Raw genomic sequence first — 14,648 nt, forward strand, 5'->3', positions numbered from 1 at the left:
AAATACCGGAGACTGAAAAGGGAGAAAATAAATGAAGGTTCTGAAAAAGAGCTGTGTTTGGCGTCTTGTCATTAACTGGAGGCATTCCGAAAGAACACCCCTGTTTCTTCGTACTTATCGGGTCGCGGTTTATGATCCTTTCAGTGTGAATGATGCATCTGTAGATTTTTACCACTTTGCTATAATTCAGGGGAGGCTGAGCTCAAGTCCATTCCTTTAATTTTAAAAAAATAGTGAGGTACCCTGAAATAGAATTACTGCATGTTGTTAAACTTCCTTAGAACTTTATATGCATTTCCAGCTTAGACAAATGGTATATTTCCTTAACCCTGTGAATGGTACTAGAATTAATTTACAACTGTCTTACAGCTCACAAGGCCTGTAGGCTCCTGGAAGGGTAAAGCTACCTTAACAGACGTCACAGCTATGAGAAGAAAGCAATGAGCTTACAGTACTTGTGGAGGTCTATGACATCTTTGCCTCCGCTGACTTAGTTGAACTGGACTTAGAAGCAGGGAACGTTTCATTAGAAAAGCTAAATAACCCCCAAAGATTCATATGATCTTTCAGTCTCTAGTCCTTTAGATACTGTCAAAAGTAGGCAATACTCTAAAACACAAGGATACATTAGCGATCAGACAACCTTTCTTGCATGCTCCTACAAACAACACAATCTTGGCTTCATCAGTTGGCTGTTTAGCATGTATCTCCTTCACCTGTGAGATGGAAAGACTCAGAAGATCTGTGCAAGAAACCTCTAAATTCCCCCGCTCGTCCTCCTCCTCTCTCTCCTTCCTTCTCACATCCTTTGTCTTCCTTCTTTTTCTTTTTCTTTGTTGTAGAGATTGATCCAGGGTCTGAGTACATGATCTATCACTGATCTACCCCCTCCCCACAAGAACCCAAACTGTCAAGATGGTACCAACAAATACTAAGTGGCCCCAACAATATGTAGTACCCTAATAACTCTGAAAACAGGGAAGGGTGAATTTGTCTATGAACCATCACTGTTCCCATCCACCTGTAGGTCTGTCCCAAAAGTCAAAATCAGAAAGAAAGGCCGATGGTTCCGTGGAATCATGGAGCCTGGGTGGCTATTTTTGATTATCTATATCATAAAAATTGTGACATTTCATACATTACTGAGTTTTTAATGTTAGCATTTATCAATTCATAAATAGGTGTGGAAAAATTTCTAGTCTTGTATGACTCTGATTTTCCCCTTTGATTCTTTCTAATTTTCCTTCATGTAGTTTGAAATTCTATTATAATTTTGTTCAATTTTGATTATTGTTTTCTGGGTAATACTGTTTTGGAAATAGCCTAATTTGATATGAGCATCACTCTTGCTAGTCCTTCATAGGCTTGCCATTTACCTGATGTGTTCTTATCACCAATTTTATATTAACCGATATGCATCTTGATATTGAACTTGAACATCTTCTAGTTGGATCTTGTATTTTATTCTGATAATCTCTGCCTTTTAATTACAGTATTTGGCCCACTTCTCTTTAGTCTAATTGTTATTACTAGACTTAGGTCTATTTTGTGCTTTGTTTTTCTTTGTTTTGCTCAATGTCTTCTGTCTTAAAAATTATATCTTACTATTGACTTTTAATTTGTACTCATTATTAATTTAAGAAGTTATTCTAGGTAATGATCAACAAACTTTTCCTATAAAATGCCAGAAAAAAACATTATGTTACACAATATATGCATAGAAACGTACTGTCATATAGAACAGTTTACTAGCATGTCTTTATACTGTGGTTATTTTATGTATTACATCCATGTTTATTATGAATTCCTCATTGCAAACAAAGCTTTTGTCTGAATACCAATAAAATTTCATTTGCTTTAATATAAATTGGTGATATACATGGGAGTTGGTATGAGGAGATAGGCTTTCTGACCATCTTCTCCTTTGCAGTTTCCAATGATCTTCTTTCCTTCCTGAAGGTTTGAATGTCTAAATGCTGCCATTTTCCTAGAGCCTATAAAATGTCTTTTACGTTTCTTTTAGAAAAATATGCTAATGGTGATTTATTCAAGTTTTGATTTGTGAAATGTTTTTATTTCACTATTAATCTTAAATGTAGTTATCATTGGATTTAAAACTCTAGAGTCAATCCTTCACCATAAAGAGGCCATTATTGGGAGAAAGGGGGTCTTCAGGGGAGAATCCTCATGTGTCCCTGTTGTTATGGCTCCTGAGTCAGACATGTTATTGGTCAAATACTGGTTCTGTCACGTAGTGCCTGATTTAACTTTTTATAAATTATCCAACCTTTTTTGAACCTCAGTTTATCAACATTTAAAAATAAATATTTGGGTGGGAAGAGTCATGGGTTGTGAACAATTCCTGCTCTTGAACAGGATCTGAGTTTTATTACCAGAATCCACATAAGATAGCTTACAACCTCCTGTAATTTCAGCTCCCATGGATCCAGTGCCCTCTTTTGGTCTCCACCAGTACCTGCACATTAATGTTACACACACACGCACACAGACACACAGACACACACTACTGCTACTACTAGTAGTAATAGTAATGATAATAATAACAAATTTTGAAAAATGAATCTTTTGTGATTATAAAAACTGTGGTTATTATTGCATACTTAATACAAACTCCCAATAAATAACCACAATAGTCTTTGTTATTCTCATGGTCATTTGTTCTCATGATTACTGAGTTGAAGTCATGGAGTAGCGATTTCAGCTACAAAGTCATATATCATTAATAACACTGAAAAGCCTTAAACCAATTCATGCTTTTCCTCTTAATCCTCAATAAAAATTGTGAACATGAAAATTGTATTCTTGTTCTGTGAAACAGCCTTGGTGCAGAATCCCCATTAATGGGAATACTACATTGGTTCTGTGTTCAAACATGCTTGACAAAGAAAACTGAATTTCCATCACATGCTTCAGTTGGCAGAACGGGCAGAGCAAGGTCTTTGTATTGATCCTGTGTATTGATTTAGGAGCCTGAAGTGAAAGAAGAACATATGATTTTCAGAATTGAAATGGAGCTTTAGCCACAATAAAGAAATAAATGAATAAATAAATGAAAATTTAAAATTAAAAAAACAGTTTTATGTATTCTTAGGCAGAACTAAAATATAACCCATCAGTTGCACTTCTGGCACATGCCCAAAGTGATGGAAAGCCACGGCTCAGATGCTGCATACCCATGTTCACAGTAGCAAGTACACAATAGTCAAAAGGTGGAGCAACCTTAGTGTTCCCTGACAGATGAATAAACAAAAGGTGGTTTATGCATCCATGGAAATACCATTCAACTCTAAAAGGGATGTTTTGACCCATGCTACAAGGAGGAACCCTAAAGCCGTTCTACCCATTAAATAAACCAGACACAGAAGAATAGTTATCATATGGTCACACTTACAAAAATTACCTAGACAGCCAAATTCATAGAAACAAAGTAGTCACAGGGAACCAGGAAAGAGGCAATAGGAATAAATGAATTGTTAGCAAGATTTAACTGGGAGGATAAAAAGGTTCTGAAGATGGATGCTAGGAACAGTTGATAAACATTGTGGATCTACTTAATGCTAAATAATTATATTCTGTGGTTATGGTAAACCTTATATATATTTTATGACAAAAAGAGAAAATTAAGGATTACATAGAAAAGAACCTACAAGCAAAGGCAAGGTGTGTAAACTAGCTAAAACTAGTTTTCAGATGCCATCTCTTCTTTTACAAGTTTCTCTTTTGTTTGTCCAGGGCTTACAAGGGCTTCCTGGCAGCCCAGGAGACAGGGGGCCTGCCGGAGAACCAGTAAGTTGATTTTTGCTCTTCTAATTGTGACTTTTTTATGAGGTACATTTACTTTCCATGACTGTTAGTCCACAGTGCTGTGAGTGGCCTGCTTTAGAAACAGTGTTGACCCTACATAGCAAAGACAGACTCTACAGAATGGATGTTTTACTGTATTCACTTTGCAGGATACAGGTAAACACGTATATGTGTATATCTATATGTATATATGTGTGTGTGTGTGTGTGTGTGTTGTCATCACTGTGTTTATGGCTTCATGCAGTCAACTTTGGTTCTTTTCTCTGTGACTGTTCAAAGGGCCTTGTTTATGCTTTTGAAAAAGGAAACTGTCTTAGTGACTCTCAGGAATGCTCTGTCTAGCTGGCCTGCCGTTCTTATGACCGTCGCATTGCCGCACACACAGTCACCGGCTCCATGATGAAGGCCATGTAGTGAAGCCAGTCTCTGTATCTGATTGACCCAAATATGAAAATATGACAGAAATGCTCCTACACCAACAAGAGAAAAACACATGCACAAAGCGTAGCCATGCTTCAGTTCTGGAGTTTCCATGGAAAGAGCATTGTGCAAAGGAAGGACTGAGAGCCGCTCCTTTCTCGCAGCTTAGTCTTTATTACCAATGACGTCATTCTTCAGGGTAGTCATGTAGATGTAAGATGCTATAACGTGTTTCTGAGATTCATAATACAATGAAGTCTTTTCAGCCACAGGGCTGATCTTATCACCAGGTGACACAAAGGTGTACAGGTGGTCTGTGTAATTAATTTGGATAGTAACAAGTGGAAAAAGTTACCCAAGAATAAAAGGTTCACCCTTAAACTATGACATAAGCTCACCGAACAGTAAGGGCTTACAATACGCATATTTTTTGCCTGATAAATATCTAAGATGTGGCGTTGGTTTCCTATAACTAAACCTTTGATTTGCTCTCTGTTTCATGTGCTGTCCCATCACTAATGTTTATTTGACCTGAAACACTACAGTCCTTCTTTACTCCGCTTCCTGAACTGTCTGAACACTCCATAGACTCCTTGAAGCTGGGGACTATTTCTTTTACCCTTTCATCTCCTTTCCTGATGTGATGCCCAAATAGTTTATTTGCCCAATGTGTGTTTGTTAACTTAATAAACAAAGGCCATGCCCAAAGGTATCATTGACATCGTAAGTAGCATTGCTCTATGGAAACGGAATGAAGACTGACGGGATTTTATTAGGTAAGTGTGTCAATCGAGCCGTGGTCACAGTGGAGCCAAAAATCCTATGATTTATGTAAGGAAAGAGTTGTTACTTAAAATTTAAACAAGGAAAAATTTATTAACAAAATGACTTCATGGCACTTTAAATGTCAATGTGAAGGTCACAGTGTCATGGAACTGGCAAATAAAATATAAAACAATTTATGATGCATGTAATAGATTTTGTGTCACATATTTGAACTACTAGTTCATTATAGAAATGAACAAAATAGAGAATGGCACAAAAACAAATGTATTTTATATTTTGACAATCATATAATAAGATCTATAATGTCTCTATAGCCAAAATTTAAAACTTTTTCTTCATTGTAAGGCAAGCATGTCTATTAAATAGGTCACCATTCTTTGATTCAGTGAACAAATAGTTATTAAGAATCTACTCTTGCCAGGCAGTGGTGGCACACGCCTTTAGTCCCAGCACTTAGGGAGACAGAGGCAGGCAGATCTCTGTGAGTTCGAGGTCAGCCCAGTCTACAGAGTGAGTTCCAGGACAAATAGAGATACACAAAGAAACCCTGTCTTGAAAACCATGAAAAGGAAAAAAAAATAAAAAGAATCTGCTCTTTGTGTTTAACAGTAGCATGAAGTTTCCATTCTAGTGATAGAAGAAGGTATTAATTAATAATGATTGCATATGTATATCGATAATTATAAATTGAGATAAATACCAGAAAGCACAGCCAGAACTCAATATCCCTGGGGAAGCAGTTCAGTGCACTGCTCAGAGACAGTCTGTGGATTCTCAAAACCCTCATAGAAAATGAAATAGTGTCTTCTTGTCACCTATTTCCTCATATGTACTTCCATCTCTGGGATATTTATAACACCCAATAAAATATAAACATGTAGATAATTGCTAAGGTATATTGTTTAAGGAATGTTATGAAGAAAAAGTCTGTGCATGTTCATTATAGACATTTTTAAAGAATGTCTTCTATCTGTGCTGGATTGAATTAAAGGGCAGAACAGATAGAGAAGACTAACTATGTAGGAGTTCAGATCTAGAGAATCAATGATAAATAAGCTGTCATAATCTAGAGGCTCAAGAAAGCTTCCATGAGCAGAGCCATGTGATATGAAAGGAGAGTAATAGTTATTTGAGCCAAAATGAGGAAACAGTTCCAGACAGTTGGACAGAAAGCACTTACAACACCAAAAGAGAAAGGGACCTGCTGACCACACACAGAGTCCTATGAGCCCATTCCAAGGGATTTGTACAGATAGTTTAAGAATAAATGGACGGCACCAGGAGAAGGCGCAATGATGAGATTATTGTCTTATAAATCTTATCAAACTACATAGAAGAAGGAGTCAAGAGCCAAGATCCAGATAAGATGCAGCCAAAAGTCTATGATAAGCAGGCAAGAAAGAAGTGGAGAGAGGGGAAAGATTCCAAAGATGTTAAAAGCAGTACGAGATACAGAGCCTGTTTTGAAGTATGATTCCTGAGTGTCCGGCTTCTTGCATTTAATATCATTTATTGAAGCAAGAAAGCAATGAACCATTTGGGTTGGAGAACTGAAGACTACAAATTGAGTGATGAGTTTGAGATGCCTTTGAGAAATGTTATGTTGGCTGTGGGATTCAGATCAGAGGAATTCACTAATGTTATTAATATGTGAGCTGAGGCTGAAGAGATGGCTCAGAGCTCATGAGCACTTGCTGCTCTCGGAGAGGACCCAAGTCTGTTTCCCAGAAAACTCGTGGTGGCCCTCTATCACCTGTAACTGCAACTCAGGGGCATCCTATGCCTCTTCCAACCTCCAATGGTACCAGACTTGCATGTGGTTCACGTACATACATGTAGGCCTGCACTCACACATACAAAGACACTATTGTTTGGAGACATACATACCACTCCATGATGATAGTAGAAAAGCGAGAAAAGAAAATGTCTTTCGAGAGACATGATTGGACCAGCAAGATGACTTGATGATAAAGCAGTGTTAGCTGGCAGCTAAGCTTGGCCACCTTAGTCTGATCCCCAGGACACATGATGGAAGGAGAGAGAAACTGGTCTTGTATTCTATCCTCTGGCATCCATCTGTGCTTGGTGGCTTGTGCACCCCCACACCATACATGCACAGTCAGTGAATAAATAGAAAGTAAATAGTAAAAAGAATAAAGAGAATTGGGCTTAGTCTCAGTTGGTGTTCTTTTTATTCTACAGAGGGGAACCTTTTATTCTGCAGAATATAAAATGTTCCAAGTAACTGAGCATGAAAGATGGGTTTTATAGACCACCTTTATAGATGGGCTGAAGAAATCAAAAACAAAGAGCTAATGAGGCCTGAGAGCTTCCAAGTCACTGTCATGGCAAAGTAAGGTGAGGCAGACAGTCACAGGAAACATGCAACACTGTCATTGCTAAGTGCACACACAGAGACCGAAAGAAATGAAGCTGGCAGAACAGTCACTGCTTATAAATCAACTGCCTCTAAACAGTGGCCATACTGTGGGTGATGGCTTCCAAGCTGTGACAGAAATGTTGACTATGTTAAGACAAAAACCACCTGGCCCACAAACCCAAAATACTAGCTAACCCTTCAAGAAAGGTTTAGTATCCATCTTCCTTTGATTCCATTTGGTCATTCTGGTCCTCTGTTGTTCTCTTTAGCCTTTGGTTAACTCTGTATTGGCAAATGAGTGTAGGGACAAGGTCTATTGTAAATTTAATGCAAATGTCCAGGAACCACATTTCTATAAGTAAAGTAAATTTCCGTAGATACCAAGAGAAAAACCAAACCTTCATTCAAGAAGATAATACACATTCTTTTGAATCTCACATAAAACATTCCCCAATATTGATCATATTGTGAGCTAAAATATACATCTTAATAAATTTCAAAGAATAAACACATTATGATTCTGCTCACAGATCATAACAGAATTAAGTTAAAAATTAAAAGTAAAGACATGCTGAAAAATCTCAAAATTTCAGGATATTTAAAAATGTACTTCTAAATAATATAGTGCTAAAAGAGGAAATCTCATTCCAACAACATGGCTCAGCAGGTAAAGAGGGCAAGGGGCCAAGCCTGATGACCTTAGTTCAGCCCCTGGAACCCACAGTACAAAGAGAGAATCAACTCCTAATTGTTCGCTAGCCTTTGCAAGCACACTGTGGTGCACACATATCCATAAACACACATAAACATACACACACACAAATAACAGCAATAATGACAAAATAAAACTCAGAAGAAAACTTTCAAATATCTTAACTAACTTAAAGTGAAAATGCAGCCTAAAAACTTCAAGACTAAAAGAGAATTTGTAACATAAATTAATATATATATATATATATATATATATATATATATATATATATATTAGAGGGGCTAGAGAGATGGCTCAGCAGTTGAGAGCACTGTCCGCTCTTCCAGAAGACTTGAGTTCAATTCCCAGCACCCACATGACAGTTTGCAACTGTCTGTAACTTCAGTCCCAGGGACCTGATACCCTCACACAAGCATACATGCAGGCAAAACACCAATGTGCGTAAAATAAAAAAATAAATGAATCATTTCTTTAAAAGAATAAAATAAACATTAAAAAGATAAATGGTTCCAAATAAATAATCTAAACTTCAAATTAGAAATAAGAAAATTAAATATAGAGTAAGAATAATAATAAAGTAAATAATAAAAACAAAAGTCGAAACTATTTTTAAAAATCAATTAACCTATAAAAAGGGAGAAGAATTTCTTAATTCACAGGCAGAGAATAATAAAAAGACACAGATACAAGATACGAGAGAGAGAGAGAGGCCTTCACTACCGATCACATGCAAATTAAAAGAATGGACAGCTCCTATATCCACAAACTCTGTGACTTAGATATAATTAACCAGCTACTTAAAAGACTATTTTAATAAAACTCACTTAAAATCTGATCATTTGAACAAGTCTGTGTTGGTTAACCACTTAAATAAATAACCAATAACTTTCCGAAACAGAAAGAAGTAGCCCTGTACTGATCTCCTTGACAACATCTAATAAACATTTAGCAGACAAATGATGGGAATTCCCTATAGCCTGAGATGCAAGCTGGAAGACTTCTTCCTGGATTCTTCCAAGAGGCCAAAATTATCCCAGGACCAACAGACACGTACATTATAGAAAAAGAAAAGCACAGACGGGTGTCACTCGGGAACATAAATACAGAGTCCTCAGCACAAAGTTAGATCACATTTAACACTATGTATTGTATATCATGACCAAGTAGGTTTTATTCCAGATATGCAAAGGGAGGTTAGCATTCAAAAACCTGTGTAATCCATTACTTTCATAGTCTGAAGAAGGGGCTGGAAACATGGCTCAGAGGTTAGGAGCACTTCTGCTCTTTCAGAGGTCCTGATTCAATTCCCAGCAACCACATAGTGGCTCATAACCAACTTTGATGAGATCTGGTGCCCTCTTCTGGCATGTAGGAATACATACCAGCAGCACATTGTATACATGATAGATAGATAGATAGATAGATAGATAGATAGATAGATAGATAGATTTTTTTTTAAATAGTCTGAAAAGGAAAATACAGTGTTATAAATACATTCAGGAAAATTATTTGACAAATCCCCATTCATGGTAGAAAATGAAATACAAACTCTTAGAAAACTTGAAGTAGAATGGAAAATCTGTAATCTTAGTGAAGAACATGTATTGGGGGAAACCTAAAATTCAGAAGAATGGATATATATCTTTGCATTCATTTATTTGACAAAAAAGAAGAAAGAAAAGAAATGAGCCAGCAAGATAAAATATTCCTAGGTAATCATAATTTCATGCTGCCAAATGAAAGAAGCCAAACTAAAAAGCCTTATACTATGGCATCTGGAAAAGGCCAGACTATAGAGACAGAGGGGGAAATCATATATTTTCTCTTAAAATACTTTTGCTTGACATATATTTTCTGGGGTTATTAAATAGATATATGACTGCCGTGTATGTTAAATCAGGTAAATTGTGAAAGCCCTCAGCATGTGTTCTGGCTTCACTCTGTTGCTGTGATAGAACGCTCTAGCCAGAAGCACCTTAGAGGAGGAAAGGGTTTATTTCAACTTACAGGATGTGGTCTAATGTTGAGGGAAGACAGGGCAGGACCTGGACACAGAAACCATGGAGAAATGCTGTTGGCTGACTCCATGCAGATTTATGCTCCGCTCGCATCCTTGTAGAGCCTTGGACCACCTGCCTAGGGAATGGTGCCTCCCACAATAGACTGAGCTCTCCCATATCAACTAATAACCCAGACAGCCGCTCATAAACAAGCTCACATCTAAAGATAACTAGGAGAGCACCATATTTGATAATTATTGGGTATTTGATAAATATCTGTTAAATGAATGAGTGAATTAAGGAGTAAAATGTAATAGCCCCACTTACTCTGTTTTTTTATTGATCTTTATCGAGCTCAACATTTTTCTCTGCTCCCTCCCCTCCCTATCTCTTCCCTCCCCTTCAACCCTCCCCCAAGGTCCCAATTTACTCAGGAGATCTTGTCTTTTTCTACTTTCCATGTAGATATGTAAGTCTCTCTTAGTGTCCTCTTTGTTGTCTAAGTTCTCTGGGATTGTGATTTGTAGGCTGGTTTTCTTTGCTTTATGTTTAAAAACCACTTACGAGTAAGTACATGTGATAATTGTCTTCCTGTGTCTGGATTACCTCACTCAAAATGATGTTTTCTAGATCCATCCATTTTTCTGAAAAATTCAAGATGTCATTATTTTTTCCTGCTGTGTAGTACTACATTGTGTAAATGTACCACATTTTTCTTATCCATTCTTTGGTCAAGGGGCATTTAGGTTGTCTCCATGTTCTGGCTATGACAAATAATGCTGCTATGAACATAGCTGAGCACGTGTCCTTGTGGCATGATTGAGCATCCTTTGGATATATACCCAAAAGTGGTATTACTGGGTCTTGAGGAAGGTTGTTTCCTAATTTTCTGATAAATCGCCACACTGACATCCAAAGGGGCTGTACCAGCTTGCATTCCCACCAGCAATGTAGAAGTATTCCCTTTTCCCCAAAATCTCTCCAGCATAAGTTGTCATCAGTGTTTTTGATCTTGACCATTCTTATAGGTATAAGATAGAATCTCACTCATTCTATTTTTATTTTGAGTACAGGCATAGTTTGACATCATTCATGAGACAATACAGATGAATTAACTAAAGTTATAACTTTTTTATGGAGAGAGCAAAGTAATATGCCAGTCAAATGATATTTATTACAATGAAACTGAGATGCATGGTTTATGTAAAAGCAAACTTTGATTCTCGTGTCTTTAATGTATACAGGGCCCCCGAGGACCACCTGGTAACGCTGGACTTCCTGGAGAGATGGGTGTGGAGGTAATGTTTTGTAATTCATGCCAATCTTTGATTTAATATTTTTACAAAGCAAAGTGAATTAGATATATGAAGTATATGTCATGAAGAATAATTTCATAGCATTTTCTTTTATATTTAGAAAATACAACCTGACTTTAAATGGCAGAAAAACAATGTGTAGTGATAATTTCATACATACAAAGCTCTCCTCTAAGAATTAGTTCACTGAAACGATTGAACAAAAAATGAAAAAAAATTTCTTTTCACTGATGAGAATTGACTTGATAGCTCTCCATTCTAGGAGGTGACATCCTTTAGAGAATGGGGAGTTTCGAAGTCACCCTATGTACAATAGCATTTGGAATAATAAACCACATTGATTATAATTAGGCAAGCCAATCACAACTCACAGAGATCCGCCTGGTCTACAGAGCTAGTTCCAGGACAGGCTCCAAAGCCACAGAGAAACCCTGTCTCTAAAAACCAAAAATAAAATAAAATAAAGGCAATATTCAGTAAGCCAATAATCGAAATCAAATTAAATGGGAAAAAACTCAAAGCAATTCCACTAAAATCAGGAATAAGACAAGACTGACCACTCATTCAATATCTATTCAATATAGTACTTGAAGTTCTAGCTAGAGCAATAAAACAACTAAGGGAGATAAAGGAATACAAATTGGAAAAGAAGAAGTTAAAGTATTGATATTTGCAGATAATACGATATTATACATACGTGACTCCAAAAAAAAAAAATCTATCAGGGAACTCCTACAGTGGTTAAACATCTTCAGGGAAGTGACTGACTGAAAGATTAACTCAAAACACCAGTAGCCCTTCTATATACAAATGATGAACAGGTGGAGAAAGAAATCAGGGAAACAACTTTCACAATGGCCTAAATAACATAAAATATCTTGGTATAACTGTAACCAAGCAAGTGAAAGATCTGTATGACAAGAACTTTAAATCTTTGGTGAGAGAAATTAGAGAAGATGTCAGAAGATGGAAAGATCTCCCATTCTTATGGATCAGTAGGCTTAACGTAGTAAAAATGGTCAGCTTACCAAAAGCAATCTACAGATTCAACACAATCCCCATCAAAATCTCAACACAATTCTTTACATACCTAGAAAGAACAATATTCGACTTCATATGGAAAAATAAAAAAAGAAACCAGAATAGCTAAAACAATCTGTATAATAAGAGAACTTCTGGAGCTACCACCACACCTGATCTGATTCAAAGGTGCACTACAGAGTAATAAAAACCACATTGTATCCGCATACAACAGACAGGTTGATAAATGGGATCAAAACAAAGACCCAGACGTAAATCCATATACCTATGACAAGTGACATGTATGCTCGAGAGAACATAGAGTAAGAAGAACACTCCTTCGCTGCTGGTGGGAGTACAAACTTGTACAGTCACTTTGGAAATCAATACGGTGGTTTCTCAGAAAATTTGGAACTGATCTACCTCAAGACCCAATGATACCACTCTTGGGCAGAACCTGGAAACAAACCAGATGTTCCTCAACCTAAGAAGTGATAAAGAAAATGCAGTACATGTGTACCAGGTAGTAACACTCAGATGTTAGAAAACAATGACATCATGAAATTTGCAGGCAAATAAATGTAACTAGAAAAAAAATTATCCTAAGTGAGGTAACCCAGACTCAGAAATACAGGCATGGTATATATTCACTTGTAAGTGGATATTAGCTGTAAAGTATAGGATAAGCATGCTACAATCCGCAGAGTAACAGGGAGGAGTCAAGGGAGAACCCTTGGAAACCACTAACCAGGGCCCATAGGGGCTCACAGAGATTCAATTGACAGCCAGGGAGCCTGCATGGGACTGACCTAGGCCCTCTGCATATATGTGACAGTTGTGTAGCTTGGTCCTCTTGTGGTCCTAAGAGTGGGAGCAGGTGCTGTCTCTGACCCTTTTGCTGGCCTTTGGGACCCTATTCCTCATACTGGGTTGCCTTGTCCAGCCTTAATATGAGGGGAGTGACCAGTGCTACTACAACTTGATATGCCATGTTTGGTTGATATCGATAAGAGGTCTGACCTCTTCTGAATAGAGACGGAGCAGGAGTGGATAGAGGAAGGCAGGAAGGAACACCTGGGAGGAGAGGAGGGAGGGAGGGATGTAAAAAAAAGTAATAATAAATTTTAAAATCATTTCAATTTTAAAAAAAAAGGAAAAGGAGAAATTGAAATAATAAGAAAGGAGCTTTAGTGATAGGAGAAAGGGCACTACAGATGCGAGAGCCCCAGGATGGAGGATGGTCTGAGGGAGAGCCTAAGAATATGGAGCTGTGTGAAATATTTGATGTTTCCTGTCACAAGAGAACGGTAACTAATTCGAGGAGAACCTTGAAAGTCTCGTGTACTCTCTTAAAAAGCTTGAACTTTCTGTCTTGGCCTATTATAAGATTATATAAACAAGACAGTGGTGAAATCAGAACCATATTTTGGAAAAAAAAATCCTAACAGCTGAATGAGAAATGTTTTTCAGCAAATACAAGTAAGGACAGATCTACCTATTAAGAGGTCGTTGAAGGAGGTCACGGTGGCACAGCTTGAGAAACAGTGAGATCCAAGGCAGCTTGAGCTGTGGTGTGAGACCCTGTCTGAAAGAAAGGAAGAAAGAGAGGGGGAGGGATGGAAGGAGCGGAAGAGAGGGTAAGGAGGAAGGGGAGGGGAGGAGGAGAAAAGGGTAGGAGGAGGCTGGCAAACCGAAGTGATAGACACATATAGATACTTGTTACAGAAACTCCACAGCTTCTTTATATATGAAATTTGAAAAGCAATCAGAAAGAAGAATCAAACCATCCTGACATTTCTAGGTTATGTGACAGATGTGGCCGTACTTCTTCCTGAGTCCGGAAGAAGGCTGTGAGGGAGCAAAGGCCACAGTCTGCTTGTCCACCCAAGGCTAAAACTTCTGAAGAGCAGAGCTGGCTTAGATTTGACTAAAGATAGCGCTGATGGCCATACCGTGCCTCATCCCCAGCCTGAAGCATGCACGGAGTACTGAACTTCATAGCTTTCAAGAGATTAAGAGTCTGTTGTAATAAGGATGTGAAGTGGCACTGAGAATCTGAGAAAAAAGCGATGCTTTTGAGGCGTGGTGGAGGCAGTGGGAGAGAGTGCCCACTAGCAAGAGAAAATCTCTGATGAAGCGTGACCGTTGAAGTGCACTGTGCCGCTAACAGCGTTTGCATACTCTGCTGC

At 37.7% G+C, this 14,648-nt stretch overlaps 1 protein-coding gene across 4 annotated transcripts in view; it reads left to right on the plus strand.

Annotated features, from left to right (window-relative positions):
- Col24a1 (collagen type XXIV alpha 1 chain) overlaps window positions 1-14,648 on the plus strand; it is a 240,113-nt gene that overhangs the window by 138,340 nt on the left and 87,125 nt on the right. For all 4 annotated transcript variants that reach the window (XR_009058690.1, XM_057794063.1, XM_057794064.1 and 1 more), the window contains exons 32-33: window positions 3,754-3,807; window positions 11,368-11,421. Coding sequence is in view for 3 of the 4 variants with exons in the window: in XM_057794063.1 (XP_057650046.1) it covers window positions 3,754-3,807; window positions 11,368-11,421 (108 nt within the window). In the remaining variant the exon portion in view is untranslated. The remainder of the gene's footprint in view (window positions 1-3,753; window positions 3,808-11,367; window positions 11,422-14,648) is intronic.

The sequence above is a fragment of the Chionomys nivalis genome, chromosome 18, assembly GCF_950005125.1.
Source record: "Chionomys nivalis chromosome 18, mChiNiv1.1, whole genome shotgun sequence".
Taxonomy (NCBI): Eukaryota; Metazoa; Chordata; class Mammalia; order Rodentia; family Cricetidae; genus Chionomys; species Chionomys nivalis.